Genomic DNA, 17,269 nt, shown 5'->3' with positions numbered 1-17,269 from the left:
AAACGAACGAACGAGAGATGAAGAGTTAGCCTTCCTCAGGAAAAGGATTAATTATTCGTTTTACTTCTGCTCATTATTTGTCTTAGATTGCAAGCACTGCAAGCCTAAACTAAAACGAATTGATCCTGTTCACCCAACATCCGAATTATAATGCACGAATCATGGTGGTACGGCACGTGCAAGAAACCCGTCACCAGAAAAACCTCGCGCTAGCGGAAAGCAATTGGGAGAAAACCAAAAACCATCACATCGTTCATTTATGGGGTGGTTTTAGGTGCTTTGACGTGCGAAAAGAATGCACTGGGACCGTTAAGTGCACTCCACGTGGAAGCGAAGAAAAGGAAGCAAAAAATAAGGCACAAGAATCACAGGAAAAGTGGCCCTTAGACGGGCAGAAAGGACACTCGTAGCAGAGCAGCAATGATAGAAGATGATAACACAGAAGAAGAAAGCATGAGCAACATACAATTCCGTTCGAAACCGATGATAGCAATCAAAGAGAAAACAAAATGATCTTGTCTAGTAGAAAGCGTATAGTAACGTATGACGACTAAACAAACCGATGTGCGCGACCGGTGGGTTCGAGGGACACACCGCGCCGCGTGCCCTGGCGAGGGTCTGTTGGCTTTGTTTCCAATCGACACCGTCACCGGGACCGGTGGGGATTGGATGGATGAAATATCGTACCAATTTATATATGAACCGTAACCTGTAAGCTATTGCGAATGAAGCATAGACTCAAGATAAAACAAGATTAAAATGTGAAAAAATAAAATAAAATAAAATCGAATGATGAAAATCTGAAATACGCTTTCCCTTCTTTCGCCCTTTTCGCAATGATGTTTTTTCCTGTCCCTTTTGGCAGCAAAAACTTCCGCAGTTTAGCTGGTATAAAATAAAGTTTTGTATTTATCAATCAATTTCCATTAAATTATACATCCTTTTTCAAACACACGGCACTCCAGCCCAAGAGGATGGTTCGCCAATCTACGAGCGCCAGCTGGAGAAGGAAGAGCCACCGAATTGGGGCGGATTTGGTGCCTGCTGTTGTGCTAGCCCTCCGAATGAAACGCCCGTCGACGAGGAACCCAGTTGCTCGAAGAGATTATTCGACGGTGACGATGCTCCGACAACGGGAGATCCTGCGGCACCGAATGCTGACCCACCACCGAATGTGCCTTTGGGGCTGCCGAATGCCGGTGCTCCTCCAAAGGTCGGTGCGCCACCAAACGTTGGCGCCCCACCGAACGCGGGCGCTCCACCGAAGGACGGAGCCGCTCCGAAGGTGGGTGGTTTACTAAAAGCTGATCCACCGGTGCCAGTAGGGGAAGCGAACGCATTTACCGTACCACCGCTGCTAAACGGTCCCGAACTGGCAGCAATCGGCGAACCGAACCCACCACCAGAGGTCGCTCCACCGAAGATCGATTGTGTGGCGGTTCCCGTCTGTTGCGAAGGTGATTGCGGGCTGCCGAAAGGTGCCGTTCCGGCAGCCGATACTCCGACGGATCCAAACAACCCCGTACCACTTGTAGCACCAGTCGCAGGAGCTACCGGACTTCCGAAAATGTTGCCACCACTGCTCGCGGTGGACGCTCCAAAAGCGGATGTTCCACCAAATATCGATCCACCTGCAACGGGCGTTGTGTTGCTTCCCGGTGCCACACTTCCAAACAAGCCTGTTCCCACAGTGGCCGTTCCACCGCCAGCAGCTGGAGCCGTCGCACCACCGAAGATGTTAGTTGGTGCAGTGGAAGAAGTCGTGCTTGAACCAAACATGGACCCCCCCGTCGTACCACCTCCGAAGAATGACCCACCGGTGGTGGCCGTTGTCGTGCTCGTAGCTGCCGCCGTTCCGGCACCAAATCCAAATCCACCGAAAATATTCCCGCCTCCAGCAGGAGTCGCGGTTGTTGTCGCTGCCGAGCCTAAAACCGAACCACCGGTGCTGGTGGCGGCACTGGGTTGAGCTACGGAACCAAACAAACCTCCACCTCCGGTGGCCGGTGCCACAGAAGCGACGGTGGCGTTACCGAACGCGGCGGTGGCAGGTTTCGCAGCCTCGAAGAAGGAACCACCTGCGGATGCTCCGCCACCAAATATGTTCTTCGTGTCCGTCGGTTTCGAGGCACCGAAAGCCGATCCAAAAATGTTTCCTCCCGTCGTGGCGCCGGATGGTGACTTGGGAATCGCCGTGGTCGGACTGCAGATGCTGATCGAACCGAACAAACCGGCCGCTCCGTCCGCTCCCGAGGTTGTGGAGGTGGTTGTTGACGTGGGAAGAGCTGCTACCGTGGTTGTGGACGTCGTCGTCGATGTCGCGGTCACACCCGCTGTTGATGCCACCAGGGGTGAGGCAACAGTTGTGAGGGGTTTACCAAAGGACAACGATCCGAAGGAAAATCCATCCGTAGCGGATGAGGAGGAAGTTGCGAGTGAAGGGGCTGTGTTTGCAGTGGATGAGGAAACAGCCGCCAGAAGCGATCCGAATCCGGACGTTGTGTTGCTGGTGGCCACGGGAGCGGTTTTACCGTCTGCCTTGCTCGTATCCGTGTTAGGCGCTGCAGAAACAACGGTGGTCGCGGGTGTCGTCGTAAGTGGTTTTGACATTCCGAAACCGGACGACGTGAAACTGTTGCTTCCGAAGGTTGATCCAACGGAACTCGCTGGAACCGTGGTGCCATTAGCGCCATTTGCGATCGCAGGAGGTTTTACACTACCAAAGAAACTGCCATCTGCGTTCGTACTCGTTGCCGTCGGTGCATTCGTTGCTGTTGTAGTTGTGGTGGGTGCATTTGCATCTCCAGAGCTTGCTGCAAGTTGTGCAGTGGATATGGAACCGAACGAAAGCCCCGAGAAAAACCCACCACCAGAGGTTGCTTTGGTGGTGTCTTCCGTCGATGTGGCGGCAGGTTTGTTAATGCTGCCAAAGAAACTACCCGTCGTTCCACCGAAGGAACCAATTCCGGTGCCAGTTACGCTCCCGAAGAACCCTCCTCCAGTGGCCGGTTTAGTCTGGGGAGAACCGCCCTTTACCGTGACGTCCACCGAAGGATCAACCTTCTGCAAAAGGCTCGTGAGTGCCGGAAGGGGAGCCTTCGTCGGTGCAGAGGACACCGATTCCGTCGGTCCGAAAGACGGTGGCAGAGGTTTGTCCTTTTGCGCGTCATCAACCGGTTGCGTTTGACCCAACGTCGTCGATGAAACCGGTACCACGGGTTTCGGTTTGCCCAAATTCAACGGTCCACTTTCTGTGGCACCACCCGTTCCCGCGCTTCCAGTCGACGTGGTGATTGCGGGAGCCGGATCGAAGGAAAAGGATGGCTTCGGGATGGAACCAAACGATACGGTCGGAGGTTGAGCATTGGCGTCCGTTCCCGCATTGACTGCATTGCCGAATGAGAACATGGGCGATTTGCTGGTGCCGCCAGTGGAAGAGGACACTTCCGGTGTTGTTGGTTTAAACGTGCCCGACAATGAGCCCATCGCTGCGGAACCGAAGCTGAACAACCCGGATGACGATTTCGACACCGCCGGTGCAGGATTTAGCGGAATGTTTTCCTTGCCGCTTGGTATGGCGCTCGTATCCTTTTTGTCTTTTTCGCTCGATTTGTTGGCAGATGCGTCGAATGAAAAACCGGCACTGTTGTTGGCACCATTTGCCAATGGTTTTGACGGTGCTTCCGATGCAGCCATGGGCGTAATTGTTGTTTGACCGAAGGAGAAGCTTCCCAAGCCCGCTGTTGATGAGGCCGATGGCGGTGGGGCGTTGAAAGAGAACGCTTTATTTGCTGGTGCCGTTCCTAGGGGCTTATTCACGGGTTGCTGCGATTGTTGCAGCGGTTGTGTCGTTTGTTTCTGTGGCGGCTGTTTGCTAACTGCTTGTGCTTGTCGCTGCTGTTGCTGCTGCTGCTGTTGTTGCTGCTGCTGTTGCTGCTGCTGCTGTTGTTGCTGCTGCTGTTGTTGTTGCTGCTGCTGCTGCTGCTGCTGATTTTTAAGAATACTTTGTTCATATTCCTTCCTCGCGGCCACCGCTGCCGTCTGCAATGCTTGCATTTTTTCCTGCTTCAAATTCAGTCGCTTCACCTGATCGCGATGCTCGCGAACCACCTCCGAGCTGAGCCCAACACGATCCGGTCGTTGTGGTTTCACCGTCACGATCTTCCGCCCCATAAGTGCCTTCCGAAGCGCGTTCATTTTCGACTCGCTCAGCTTACGCGTATCCGCCGCAACCTGGTTGCCGAGCGTCATCGAAATGATTGAATCCGTAAGCGACTCGATCGCACAATCCGTCGACGTATCGCCCTCGTATATCGACCGCTTGGTGAGCCCCTTCACGCTCTTGTCCAAACTCTCGAGCCCTTTCAGGCTGCTGCGCATTCCGAGCTTGCTCTTGACGTACATCAGCTTCTCGCCCTGCCGGTTCAGAATTTCCTGCTGCCTCGAGAGGGTTTGATACAGCACCTCAAGGCTGGGAATGTGCATCCGCTGGCGGGCGCGTGTCTGCTTCGCCTCCTCTAGTGCCATCCACTGTGCGTCGAGCTGCTTCGTAACGGTGCGCAGCTGATTTTCGTTCACCTGCAGCATGTTCTCCAGCGAGATCAGCTGGCGGCGGCTCGTCTGCGACATACCGTGCGTGTCCTGGAACTGGTGCGCGGTCGGGTTGTTGAAGATTACACTCTTGCTGTTCCCTTCCGCGATCATCGCGAACGCCTCGTTCAGCCCCAACCGGAGCGTTTGCACGTCCGAGATGAGCGATTGCGTGCTCTCGTTCGCCTGCGCTATGATGTCCTCGAGGTTGCGCAAGTTCTGTATCATCCGGGCCGATTCTTCCTTCTCGCCGATGTGGATGTTCAACGTGCGGTTTCGTTGCTGCAGCTCGGCCAACTCGCGACTGAATCGCTTCACTTCGTCAATCGTGAGCGCACGGATGATAATATTGCTATCCTCTGAGGACATGTCTGGCTTTTTGGCGATTTCCGACGCCACTGGACGTCCCACAGCACCGGCGCCCGCGTTTGGCGGAGGCTGTTGAGCCGGTTGAGCGACGGGAACGTACGCCGGAGGCACGGTCACGAGTGGTTTCATGGCGTCCGGTTTTGGAGCAACCGGTGCCGTTGCAATGACCGTAGATGGCACCGATGGTGCGACGGAAGCCGCCATGGCAGCTTGGAAAGGCGGAGCGGACATTGTCGGTAATCCTCCGGCACTGGTGCCCAGAGGAGCGCCACTGAACGCACCACCTCCCGGTACTGTCGTCTGAGAAGAAAATCCCGCAAATGGGGAAGCCTTCGGATCCCCACCGGTAGAGGGCGCTCCAAACGTTATCTGTTTACCGAAGGTGGGAGCGATTGTGGCTGATGCTGGTTTAGCCGGTTGGAGCTGGCCAGTTGCACCAGTGCCAAACAAACTGATGGGTGACTTTTGTACCGCCGGGTCACCCCCACCAGCGGTATTAAAGAACGGTTTCGCCTTCGTAACGGCGGGTGTTGATGTGGCACCGCTCGGTACGGTGAATGTTATGTCCGACTGGGGCACCATGGCATTTGCAGAAACCCGTGGATCATTCGCACTAGGAGCTGCTACAATCGGCTGAGGAGCTGTACCAACACCAGGCGGGGCAGACTTTTCGATGTCGAGCCTCACGAATGCTCCCCCGGACATATCTTGCGCCGGTTTCGGTGGTGAGCAAATGTTCGGAACATTTGGGTAGAGGTTTAGTACGTTAAACGACACGAGCTGGCCGTAGGTCGAAAGTAAGTGAATCATTGGCATCACCGGAAACGTCTGCTCACCGATCACGAGCTCGTGCGTGCAGCCTGTTTCGAGTGCGAAACCGACCGGGAAGGACTCTTGTTTGTCCACCGTAAGGGGCAGTTCCGCACGTGCCTCGTCCGTGGTGGTCCACTGGCACCAAGTCGGTGCTTCGCCGCTTTCCATCGTACCCAGTATGCCAACCTCCATGCTGTTAGCGGATGCCACCAGCAGCAGGTTCCATGGTAGAATGTGCTGCAGGAATACTTGGCCCTTCCGCGGGCCACTCTGGCTGTAGCAAACGTCTTCGTAGTTGATGAATACGGGATTGCCTGCTTTCGGGGCGTTCACGATGAACAATGCCGGTACTGAATCCGCAGCGTGCGGAAGAAACACCGCCGCGAACTGGTAAGTGCTGAGCCACTGTACCGCAAGCACATCGAATCCACCACCCCCTTCCACCACGCCCGGTGGACAGAGGATGGTGCGGGCTGGCTTAAGATCGGGTTTGTACTGGACCAGCTTCCCGTTGACGAATGCCACCACCAACTGCTTTCCCTTTGGACTCCAGCAGGCGCACTGAGCCCGCTCGGCGGGATTGGCAGCATCAAGCGAATGGAATTCGAGCCCGGCCGGTTCTTTCAGCGTGTACACCGAAAGACCCCCGGTTTCGGTACGTACCGAAACCACGTTGTGTATGACCGGATTCCAGCAAATTTGTGTGCTTCGAACACCGGGTTGGGGAGACGTTTTGATTTCCGCCAGCTTCACAACCGAGCCGGCCAAAAACGACGGAACCGAGTAGATGTACACCAACGGCACGCCGTTTGCGACGACGTCGACCGCCAGAAATCCGTGATCACAGCTGACGGCCAGCTGAAACGGCTCGCTTGGAAGTGGCACCGTACGCAGAGGGACCACTTCGTTGATCACCCGATCGGTCGTGAGGTCTTTTAGCTTGAGCACCCGCAGCTCAGGCCCCACGCTGCCAGTGAACACGAGCCCGTGTACACTGGCCGCTGCCAGCAAGCTGCATCCGTTTTTAACGTTCCCATCGCTCTTAAATATAGGTACCTTGCACTGTAGCTTGAATTTGAGCTCCTGCAAAAAGAAAGCAAACGGCGTAAATAGCGCACTTGAAACGAAAACATAACCTATGCTCCACTCACGGTAACATCCAACCCAAGCGGTGCCGGCTGTGCCATGATGCCAGTAAATCGGTCCTTTCCTTCCCGAACCACACGAACTCACACCTGCTCCGGGCACTATTGATTCACTTTTTCTGTTGGTTTCACAAAACTATCACGTAAAACTTGGACACACTCACAATTTCGATCGAACGAACCTCTTTTTCATGTCCGCTAAATTTTTATTCTTCTTAACTTTGCGAGGGAAAGTCGGCACGATGACATCCATGACAGTACGCTTTTATTTATATCGATCGATTGCTCTTTCACACTACCGCTCCATAATATCAACTCTCTCGTTCTTTGAGGTAATTCGTTTAAAGCCTACGATCGATTTCTCTGTATAACAGTACATGATGAGTGGATGAGGAAACATTCATATAACATATAGAGCCAGTTTATTCGTTGCCATGCTTTCCTAACATTTTGCTGTAACATAATACCTTAAATACCTCATAATTAATGAACGAGAATCGGTGCCTACCATGCGTAACGCAGCGCAAAAATCGTCCAATATTTTGCGCATAGCAGGGTTGCTATCAATCGATGCTTGGCCAAATTCACACGCTTGCTCCATGGCCAACAAATCCATCAGATAAAAGCATCCAACGATGTATTCTAAGCTCATGCCTCCGAACTGATGCTGCCTGAGTGATACATACTCAACTGCGAGCTTTTTAAGCGAATGTAAGTAGACTTTGTTATGAGCAGCGTATGGAACGTAATGATCGAGGATCGTAGCTAATAAGGAAGCCCTGGATTGGTTAAAACCAACCAGTAACCGTTTACTGTTTTCATAAGCATCCAAACATTCCTTGATGTGGCGCAATAATGCTAAAAAATGAAAGATACATAAAAACGGTCAATTACGACGCAGTGTGTGCACGTGAGATTGTTATACTTACACTTTGCATCGCTTGGTACCGGTTCCACGATAATTCGATACCATTCGCAAGAGATTTCCTTTCCACAATGTATGCACTCGAAATCGTTGAACAAGTCTTGTTCCGTTAGTTGCTTCGCAAAACGTTTGCCACAATCTTCCGCTGGGCATTCGATCATATTGTAACAGTCGCTAAAACTATCCTCGTTTTCACTGCATCGAGTGCAACGACAATCAAAGCAATACTGCTGTTTCAGAAGGCTCTTTCGCTCATGCACGGGCATTAGTTTATAGTTTGGACCATAACAATTAAAAATCTCACCCTCGGCAGCAACAGAACGCGTGGCGTAAACAGTAAGCGTCGATCGTTCGAAATGGTTTCTAATGTTGGGATCGCACGAATGGTTAAACATACTGATGCGAGGAAATATTGCCGTGAACACGCGCGAGCTCGTGAAGCAACGATGTAACAAGCCTAGCCCCACTTCGAAACCCTTTCCTGCCATGCAGCGTTGAGCGGAAGCGGATGTTAAACGAAGCTCGCTTATCGCATGTCCATTGCACACCAACTGGCCAATGTGACGATAAATCAACGCTCCACATAATATGACCAAATCTGGCGTGGGCAATTCGCCATGGGATTGTTTTGAGGAATATTCACTGAAAAAACTCGTACAATGCTGCAGATATATGGTGAGTAAATACCCCGCCTGAAAGTACAAAAGTTGTATAAACCCGATTAAACATCATACATCGTGGCACCTACCAGTGCATACTGTAAAACATCGCTCATTTCCATTCGGTCAAAATTAGTAACCAAACGCAGCACTCGACCGTATTGGTAGAATTCGTTTTCCTCGCATTCTGTTAGTTTCATCAGTTGTTGATAGCACGACATCGAATTGCTCGCGTTCAAAGCAACAGACTGTATGCTTCCAAACCCGTGAAGAAAGCTTCGTATTCCCAAATGGGCAATACCAATCAGATACCATAGATGTTTCTGGTATCCGTAACACTCGAATCGGTGCAAAGATTTGTGTTCTTTTCGGCACACGGAACTGCAATAGCACGCTCTGCCACACTCGGGACACCTGCAACGATATTGAATGCATCAACATGCAGTCTGCTCATAACCTGGACCTCATGGAAACTCACGGAAACGGAATAACGTTGACTCGTGCACACTTCTGGCAGTCGAAAGGAGGTAACGAAGATCGGCTCTCAGGATCATAGACGGGCACAAAAGATACGGCGGTTTCCCTTGTAATGATGCTGTTTTCTTCAATTGGATCCATCGTGACGACGTACCGGCCCTGCGATGTGTTTCTCTTCCTAGAGTTTAATGATGGACATGCGATTAATATCTCAACCATAATCGTGAAGATCGGTAGCTTACTCCTTTAGCAAAGGTAGTGACAAATTGTCCCCAACCGGCGTCGCGTGCTGATCCGAAACATTGCTGGCTTTCGGTTCTGCCAATTTCTGAAGTTCTTGTAATTTTTCTCGTTCCAATTTCGTCAGCTCTCTATTAACCGCAATCGCTGATATCCCTTCAACAATTGAACTTATCGTGTGCGCGTCGTTCAACTTTTCGGCACACTCTGCCTGGCGGAAGAAGATTTTCAGCTTATTCGCTGTCTCAGGATAGTTTCCGTCCAGTGCCAGTTGACAATCGTCCAGCGCTTCTCGGTACCGGTGGAAACGAATTAGGATGACTGCACGGTTAGCATGACCCAGGGCCAGAGCATTCGAGCCGGCGGGGGCCGCAAAGATCGCCTTGCTGTACGCCTCCAAGGCAAGGTGATCATCCTGCTTGCTCTTAAAAATCTCGTTTCCCCGTTCGCGAAACTGGTCAGATTTTGCTTCCCCATCCGGACGCACGTTTGGCAGGTCTTGCAACCATGCATGGATTTCTTCACTGCAATCGTAGAAATAGTGTGAGGTTAATATTCAAGACTTCTTCAGTAAATGTACATTTAACATGATTAGCCTGCATGTTGCATGTTTTATAGACAGATGAATTTTGATTCTCGCGATATTACATTACAGCTACAATGGTGGTCAAATTTACTCTACCTTAGCTTTGGAACATTGGAAAGCCGTCGTATTATATCCAGTTCGTTTGAAAAACTGTTCGGCAGACATGATTCCAGTCGATATTTTGTGATTAATTCCGTCGCAAATGAATCCCACTCACTTTCCATGTTTACAATCAACTGAACCCGGCCGGTGTCCTACAATTGACAACAACAAACCCAAAACGTCAAACATCTATCCTCAGCTGATGTTCTGAAAGATTGCTGTATTCCATTTATGAAGGCATACAAAGCATATGCCTTATGAACAATATCCGATACATATTTCCAACTGCATTTAACCTAGTACAAAATATGCTCCAAAATTTACTAAAAGAGCGCTATGATGTGCTTTGTTCTTAACGTGTCATACATGGATACAATATGGCGATCAACGTATGACAAATTGGCCCAACCGCATCGTTTACCTGTTTGACAACGATTTTTCGATGGCATTGGACCAAAACACATTGTTTATTAATACACGAAAATTCTAGATTAAACATTATTCCATTATAGGTAACATAATTGAGGTAAGAATGCAACGTTGCGTCTTTGAAACGGATCGCCATTTTAAGCATTTTAAACATTCTCTTTTCGTTGCAGTAACGCCGACCAGCATACTTAATGAAAGATGGCCTTTAGCTTTCCCGCATTCAGCTATATTGTAGCGCTGATTATCGATGCGTTTCTCATATTCTTCTCCATATTTCACGTGATTTCCTTTGACGAGCTGAAGACAGACTACAAAAACCCCATCGACCAGTGCAACTCCCTCAATCCGGTATATTGAAATCCTTACACGGGCTGCACCCTGCTGCAAGGGCTTCCTTCCAATCGATATTAACCATTAGAGTTGTGCTTTTCTTTTAGCTCGTGCTACCGGAGTACGCGTTACATGTTCTGTTTAATCTGCTTTTCCTGTTCTCGGGCGAATTTCTTTCCTTTGCCCTCAATCTTCCATTGATCGCGTATCACATATACAGGTAAGGGCGCGAAAACGCCACCTAATCAAATAAAGCGACTCATTCTACGCCTGTCATTCGTTTCAGATACGCAAACCGACCCGTCATGTCGGGACATGGCCTGTACGATCCGACAAGCATTATGAACACGGAAGTCCTTCGCAGCTGCCAGCGGGAAGGATGGATTAAATTAGCGGTGTACCTCATATCGTTCTTCTACTACCTCTACGGGTAAGTGGCCCAATTTTGGGCAAACGGAAATCCACAGCATATTGTACAATCCGGTAATGTATGTGATATCTCTCCACAGTATGATTATGGCCCTCATCACCGCGTAGGCGAGACGCGCCATTGGATGTGCATTTCTTCGGCTGAGCTTTACGGAAAACATTTTTTTTTAAAGAAGGGAACAACATTATATTTTGATATTGTCGAAAGTCTGCAGATGCAACCATCGCTGCTTGACGAACGAATTTTCATAGATGCCATTACTGCAGACGCATCCCTGCTTGGAGTATGCATTCGAATCGGCGTACGGTTCATACTCAATATCGACATACCATACCAAGGTCCCACTCATCCTGGTCAAAAACGATGATGCCGGGGAATACTTATTTATTCCGTTCATACCCATATTGCCAGTAGAAACAGCTTTATCACGAATGCCTATGTTTGGCATTTTGATGTGCGTCATTGTGAGTGAAACGATAATCAAGAAGATAGAACCACATGTAGACAACTATTGAAATCATACTAAGTTTGTCTCAATAAAAACGATTAAAAAAATATCCTTACATACCACCTGTTTACCATTGATTTCAAGGACTATTTGGTCTTGAACTGTTGGAGAATATGCACTACTACGGTTTCCCTGTTATCGTTTGTTTTGGCCCAGAGTTTCAAGCTGTTGAACAATATCTCTTTATTGTCTAATCCAAAAAAATGCTCCAGATAATTTCAGCAAAATAGCCCATTTTCAAAACTCGAAGTCCGACCTAAACGAAAGAAGTCAGCTCTTGCATCACTCTATTACGCACGGATGATATCATAAACCAAACAGCGCTCATGTCTTATGATAATGAGCTTCGGTTCTGTCACGTGTTCCATGCTGCAGCTAATCGGCTAGCAACAAAAGCGAATGAAATAAAAAGCGATTCGATGTTTCAGCTTTTTTCGATACGGCTTTGAAGCATAAATGTTTTTTGCCGACAGCGAGTAAGGGACGGTGTTTTATTGCACTTCGGCGCCGGCAAACCAACGCCTAATCCTTTCCCGCCGGTTCCTGAAACTTACCTTGTTTCTTTTCATTTCGGATGAGGACCCTCGGGTAGCGATCATAAAAATCGGGACCATGGCGGAGAGCAATCAAAAAGCTAACTCCCGATGACGGCTGACCAGTGCCACGAGGAGAATCTCACGCCTCCTCCAGTGGTCAGCATAAAGAAATAAATCGCACGATGGTTAAGGCAAACGCAAGAAGGAAAAAAACGCAAAATCCACAGTTTTTTCCGATTCCACAAAGGCTATGCTTCGTAATAAGGAAACATTGTTTAATTCTAAAAAAATAACGTCGTTTTTTATATTAAAAAAAATGAACTATTTATGGCTAACACATTGAATGTTCGTATGTTTCGTTTCGCGTTCTGGTCCGACGTTTGCAAACTCTTGCACAACGCCGCTGCGTCTTGGTCGGTCTAACCTTTTTACGTTTCTCTCACTTTCCCTTCGAAATCATCCACCAGCATCCCGGCTCCGTGGCCGGGACACGGACACTGCTTTGCTCCTTAATCCTAACGTGTACATCTATATCATGTGTTTGTTTTATATATAAATTTAAATTACTACACCTAATCCTACATGAGCTCTACGCACAACGCCACCGACGGTAAATCATTTTTCCTCGGGGCTTTTCATTCCCCCGCGAGAAGCCGCCAACGTTTAAGAGCTATCCTGCCCCACCGTGGTTCGGGTTGAGGGCGTAGAAAAGGACAAAAATTGGCAGGAAACGACGATCGTGGACAGGACGCTCAACCGTACCGCAGAGCCACAGGGTTCGTGACGATCAACCAGCAGCGCGGCTAAAAGCTTTTTCATCATCGAAACTATAAATTATGGGTTTTACCTTAAGCATCAAATAATACTACTTCGTTCTCAACGGGGTCGGGTTGTGCGGTGATGGCGCATCGAGTTCGGCAGCATTTCTGTTCCGGCTCCCAAAAACCTTTTGATCCTTACAAACTACACAGAGGGGGTAGACTAGTTTTCCACAACTTATAATCCTACTCGCTCCTGGCGATCGGCAACGAAGGAGCGTAACGTACACATTTGTTCGCTTTGAACAGACTGCTCGAAATAACGCCCTGCTTTAACGCTATGAGTACAAATACATTAAACATATGAAAAATCCCCCCTCAAATTGCTATGACACTGGACAGGACATTAAGAAAGAGACAAATATAAAAAAAAGCTCGCACTCGTTGGCGCAACTCCGTGCCCGCGGGCTGACTTAACTAATGAACGACAAATACTTGGTAACTGGTTCAATTTTGGGATCATTTTCTTATCGTGTAACGCGCAACGCGATCAACCCACAATTCCGCCACACATTCCTGGCTTTTGCGACACCTTTACGCTTTTGCTACCCATTGTGAACTCCCGAATGGGGTAGATCACAACGCAGGACGGCGGCAAGTGCTGCAACAGCGCCCTTTTTAATCGGTAGCGAAATTTCTCCCAATACCCTGCAATAATGTTGCTGCATTCGCTGACTGGCTCGACTCCCCTTTAAAAGATGGAAACATAAGAAAAACATCGCTCCATCCTGAAGTCCTTCTCGCTCATCCGGGCACACCCTTCGTCACAGTAATGGGCAGCTTTTGAAGCTGCATTGTGTTAATATGATTGTGTGCCCCTTTTTCTCTTTCTCTTTCTCTCTCTCTCTCTCTCTCTCTCTCTCTTTCTCTCTCTCTCTCTCACTCTCTTTCTTTTCCCGGGATGCTGCAGGCCAGCATCCGTGCCGTGTTCGCATTCATTTCAAACCCATCCCCGCCTGATGGAGCGCCCATTTGTCACAACGCGTTGCAGCTTCGCTTATTGTCCAAAATAATAAAAAAAAAGAAAAGAAAAAAAAAACACTTGCTTAACATAACTCTGCATGCCACGCCATGGAATACGGCCCTTTTTTCCGTGCACCTTGGTCCCTCTTTCCTGGGGCGCATTTTCGCGCTACACACGCTCACAGTGGGTTGTCGCGTTGCTTCGCGCGCGTATTTTTTGTTTTGCTTGTTTGTTCATTTATGCAGGATCCTTTCGATCCATACCCACCCCCTCCCTCCCCCTCTTAAGTCAACTGCCCTGACCCTGGCCGGCTTATAACGGTAGGTTGTGGAATGTCTGCACATCAATTTGATTAAACCGAACGGAATTACAACCGAGATGAACCGAAACCGAATAAATTAGGGATAATTTCACCTCACTTTACGCGCGTGCGCGCTCTTGTGCGTACGTGTATGCTTTCGTCCGTGAAGGATGTGTGTAAATTACCGCCTTAAATCAAAACGAAAAAAAAATACAACAGGACGACTACCGGACTAGCCGTTCGGTGACTATTTGCTAGAAAACTTCTCCCACCGATTCACGAATTTTCCCAACGATCTCCTCTCGAGTCCTCTCGATCACAACGAAATCCCGTTGCTCTGCTCCACGCTGGTGTGTCTGGGCCTCCATGTTAAGGTTAAGGAAGGGTTGCGATTTTACTTTCGCCCGCCCCGCGGTGTGCGTGTGTGTCACCTGTGTTACCAGCTCCGGCTGACATCATAACGGAGCCCAGAAGGCGGCCAACGGTTGCGTTGCGTTTCCACCTTCGGCTTTTGCTCTGCTCCATGCTGCCACGAATTCGCCTGATTCGTATGAGCAATTTCGTGTCTTTTGCTTTTCGGATTGCATGATGTCACCGGCACGCCACACGATTTGACCAATGGAGTCGCGAACAGGCGCCTTTTATGCCGTCTTTACCCTTTGGTGTCCACCCCGCATTGACCACGCTGTCCGATTATGTCCGTTTGGGAGCTGGGAATGGCGGCAAAAAGAATTGAAACATAATATTAGCTTCGATCGCTTTTTTTGTATTTCGACGTTTGATGAGGAATTTATTAGCATTATGAAACTTGACGATCGTTTACGTAGTAAGGAAGGGAGCACAAAAAGAAAAATAACCACCACCGCCGCTTTGTTTATCGCAATGTGTTTCCATGCGTGGCAAATCTTGGATAAACTGTGCGTGTGACGTCTTTCAATGTCTAATTTCCATCAAAACCGGGCAATTTGTGCGAGAAACCACCGTTGATGATCCTTGTCGGTGTAATAAAATTCAAATTTTTCCTGTCTTCTTTAATACTGCTCCTGTTTTCGTTGATCGTGTCAATATGATTTTCTTTTACTAAAAAAAACCCCACTTCAGGGTAGCTTTTATGCAAAAAAACACTCGCTTCCATGTCTCGTATTGCGTTGGAAAAATTCCTCGTACCTCGTACGTGATTAAGTAAGGGACAAAATAATGCGATCCTGCCATTAAGCGGGGTTTGGATCCATTCCACACCACCCCTAAAACTGGAATTCACCACCCAAAGCGGGGTCGCTTTCCACGAACCCGGCCGGCATTTTATCGCACTTGCCCGGCCCGGGTCCGGGCCAAGATCTCCATTACCAGGGTCCCCCACTGAGGAGGAGATGATGCTGCTACCGACCAAAGCGATTTTTCTCGTTTGGGATTTTCCACCGCGTGGAGAAAAGAAAAAGAAAAAGAAACGTATACGACGCCCAAACGCGGCCCAACAACACAGGATGGAGCGCCGCATTTCGTTTGTTTGCCAGCCCCTAAACCGGACCGGGGTGGGCAAAAAAGGCAAAAGAACGTTGCCGAGAAGAAGAAAGCAAAAAAGGGCATTCCAGAGATATTTTTACACTTCACACTCCGAAGGCGTTTTCCTTGGCATTTGCCGGCCATCGCGCACACTACGCGCATTTCGGTTTTACCATGTGTGCGTAAGCGATCGCAGGCGGCTATGGAAAAACGAGTTTTTCCTGCCGGCCATTGCGGAGCCGGTGTTGGGCGAATTTTTCACCCCTCCAAGTAAAAACCGAATCTTTCGCAATGCCGCACCCAACGGGGAACCAGATGTGTTCAAAGCTGGCCATTTGCTGCTCGCGGTGATCGCGGATCTTGCATGCATCCAGCGCACGGACACGGGCGAGATGAATTGGAAGGTCCCAAAAAAAACGGATATTGATGGGTGCAGCGAAAGCCTCTCCGGGCGTGAATCATAAATATAAGCCGCTAAGAAAGCAGTCCGGCGGCGAACGATGGGCACGGGATTTTTGGCCCCTTTTGGGATGCAGTCATATCGTTATTTACGACAATTCGTTAGTCAAAAAAAACACACCCTCCCCCGAAGTTTAGGGGAGCTCTTAAAGCGCACACTAAGCGAAAAATGTGATAAACCGAGCCATCATTTTTAATCGCGGAGCGTCGCTTCACATTCATGATAAATTAGCCACTTGCTCGTTTCATGGCGATTGGCGTTGATTTCTTAATCAAGGATGAACTGCATTCCATTGCGTAAGATTATCTGACCCCTCGGTGCATCGTCAAGCAATGTGTGTGTGTGTGGTGTTTATGAGTTTTTGAAAAATTACAGCTCTTTACTTTCTGATCTTACCTTGCGATCGCAGTTGGTGGCACGGTTACCACGCTCGGCATGGCCACGTTCTTGCAGCGCTTCGTTCCACCGTGCCCGCGATTGGTGACAGATTTTTATGATAATTTACTACAAATACACAACATTACACAACCGCGAGGCGAGCGCGCGCTCTCGTGTCCAGCCGGTGGAGCATTAGCCACCAGATCGCGTATGAAGAGCGTGGAGCAAAGCGAAGGAAAAAAAAACGTACCCTCCTTGAACACTCTTGTGGGTCACAACCACCGTACAGTTGGAAAGCCATTTTGTCATGGCCCCCCCTTCGTCTCCCTTTTCACTCTTCGTTTTCCCATCTTCCCCCTTCAGCAAACACACGCACAAACGCACTCGTACAACCGCGAACGCATGAATAAATAGGCACATAAACCACACACGCACGCACGCACGTACACCGGATCGCCCATTAGGCAGGGAAAGGTAAACACCGGTAAGGCGAAGAAAACAACCGAGACGCACCACGCGGCACGCTGCATTCCGTCATCGATCATTTCCGGCCGAACGGGGTGGAGTTTTTCAGCGAAAGATGTCTCCGGAGAAGGTGTTGATGACTTGCGGTTGGCTTCGCGGTGCTGGTTTAGGGCTTTTGGGGAGGTGATCTTTCGACGCAAACACGTTTCGTTGACCGGAAGGCCAATCCTTCACGCGCGAC

The 17,269-nt window shown here is 49.3% G+C and overlaps 3 protein-coding genes across 3 annotated transcripts; 1 reads left to right on the top strand and 2 right to left on the bottom strand.

Annotated features, from left to right (window-relative positions):
- Positions 1-889: 889 nt before the first annotated feature.
- Positions 890-6,959, bottom strand: LOC128725333 (nuclear pore complex protein Nup214). Its single transcript, XM_053819065.1, has 3 exons — positions 6,924-6,959; positions 3,889-6,855; positions 890-3,825 (listed from the first exon to the last, which is right to left on the bottom strand). The coding sequence occupies exons 1-3, from the start codon at positions 6,957-6,959 to the stop codon at positions 988-990; spliced, it is 5,841 nt and encodes a 1,946-aa protein (XP_053675040.1). The 3' UTR covers positions 890-987.
- A 400-nt stretch (positions 6,960-7,359) lies between these two features.
- Positions 7,360-10,028, bottom strand: LOC128723871 (SET and MYND domain-containing protein 4-like). The gene is made up of 7 exons (XM_053817638.1): positions 10,022-10,028; positions 9,896-9,905; positions 9,221-9,742; positions 8,980-9,156; positions 8,591-8,915; positions 7,847-8,534; positions 7,360-7,775 (listed from the first exon to the last, which is right to left on the bottom strand). The coding sequence occupies exons 1-7, from the start codon at positions 10,026-10,028 to the stop codon at positions 7,360-7,362; spliced, it is 2,145 nt and encodes a 714-aa protein (XP_053673613.1).
- Positions 10,029-10,361: 333 nt separating this feature from the next.
- LOC128725136 (protein cornichon) lies at positions 10,362-11,623 on the top strand. Its single transcript, XM_053818857.1, has 5 exons — positions 10,362-10,432; positions 10,506-10,683; positions 10,773-10,885; positions 10,952-11,095; positions 11,175-11,623. The coding sequence occupies exons 2-5, from the start codon at positions 10,534-10,536 to the stop codon at positions 11,200-11,202; spliced, it is 435 nt and encodes a 144-aa protein (XP_053674832.1). The 5' UTR covers positions 10,362-10,432; positions 10,506-10,533; the 3' UTR covers positions 11,203-11,623.
- Positions 11,624-17,269: the final 5,646 nt, after the last annotated feature.

The sequence above is a fragment of the Anopheles nili genome, chromosome 3, assembly GCF_943737925.1.
Source record: "Anopheles nili chromosome 3, idAnoNiliSN_F5_01, whole genome shotgun sequence".
Lineage (NCBI taxonomy): Eukaryota > Metazoa > Arthropoda > Insecta > Diptera > Culicidae > Anopheles > Anopheles nili.
The sequence above is the reverse complement of the archived record's forward strand: the minus strand, read 5'-3'. Positions and strand labels throughout refer to the sequence as shown.

Coding starts and splice junctions, on each gene's coding strand:
- LOC128725136 (XM_053818857.1), top strand. CDS start 10,534: ATGGCCTTTAGCTTTCCCGCATTCAGCTATATTGTAGCGCTGATTATC. Junction 10,684..10,772: donor AGTGCAACTCCCTCAATCCG/GTATATTGAAAT, acceptor CTTTTCTTTTAG/CTCGTGCTACCGGAGTACGC. Junction 10,886..10,951: donor ATCGCGTATCACATATACAG/GTAAGGGCGCGA, acceptor CATTCGTTTCAG/ATACGCAAACCGACCCGTCA.
- LOC128723871 (XM_053817638.1), bottom strand. Junction 9,157..9,220: donor TCACTACCTTTGCTAAAGGA/GTAAGCTACCGA, acceptor ATTAAACTCTAG/GAAGAGAAACACATCGCAGG. Junction 8,535..8,590: donor ATGTTTTACAGTATGCACTG/GTAGGTGCCACG, acceptor TTGTACTTTCAG/GCGGGGTATTTACTCACCAT.
- LOC128725333 (XM_053819065.1), bottom strand. CDS start 6,959: ATGGCACAGCCGGCACCGCTTGGGTTGGATGTTACC. Junction 6,856..6,923: donor CGCTTGGGTTGGATGTTACC/GTGAGTGGAGCA, acceptor TTCTTTTTGCAG/GAGCTCAAATTCAAGCTACA. Junction 3,826..3,888: donor AGCAGCAACAGCAGCGACAA/GCACAAGCAGTT, acceptor CAACAATCGCAG/CAACCCGTGAATAAGCCCCT.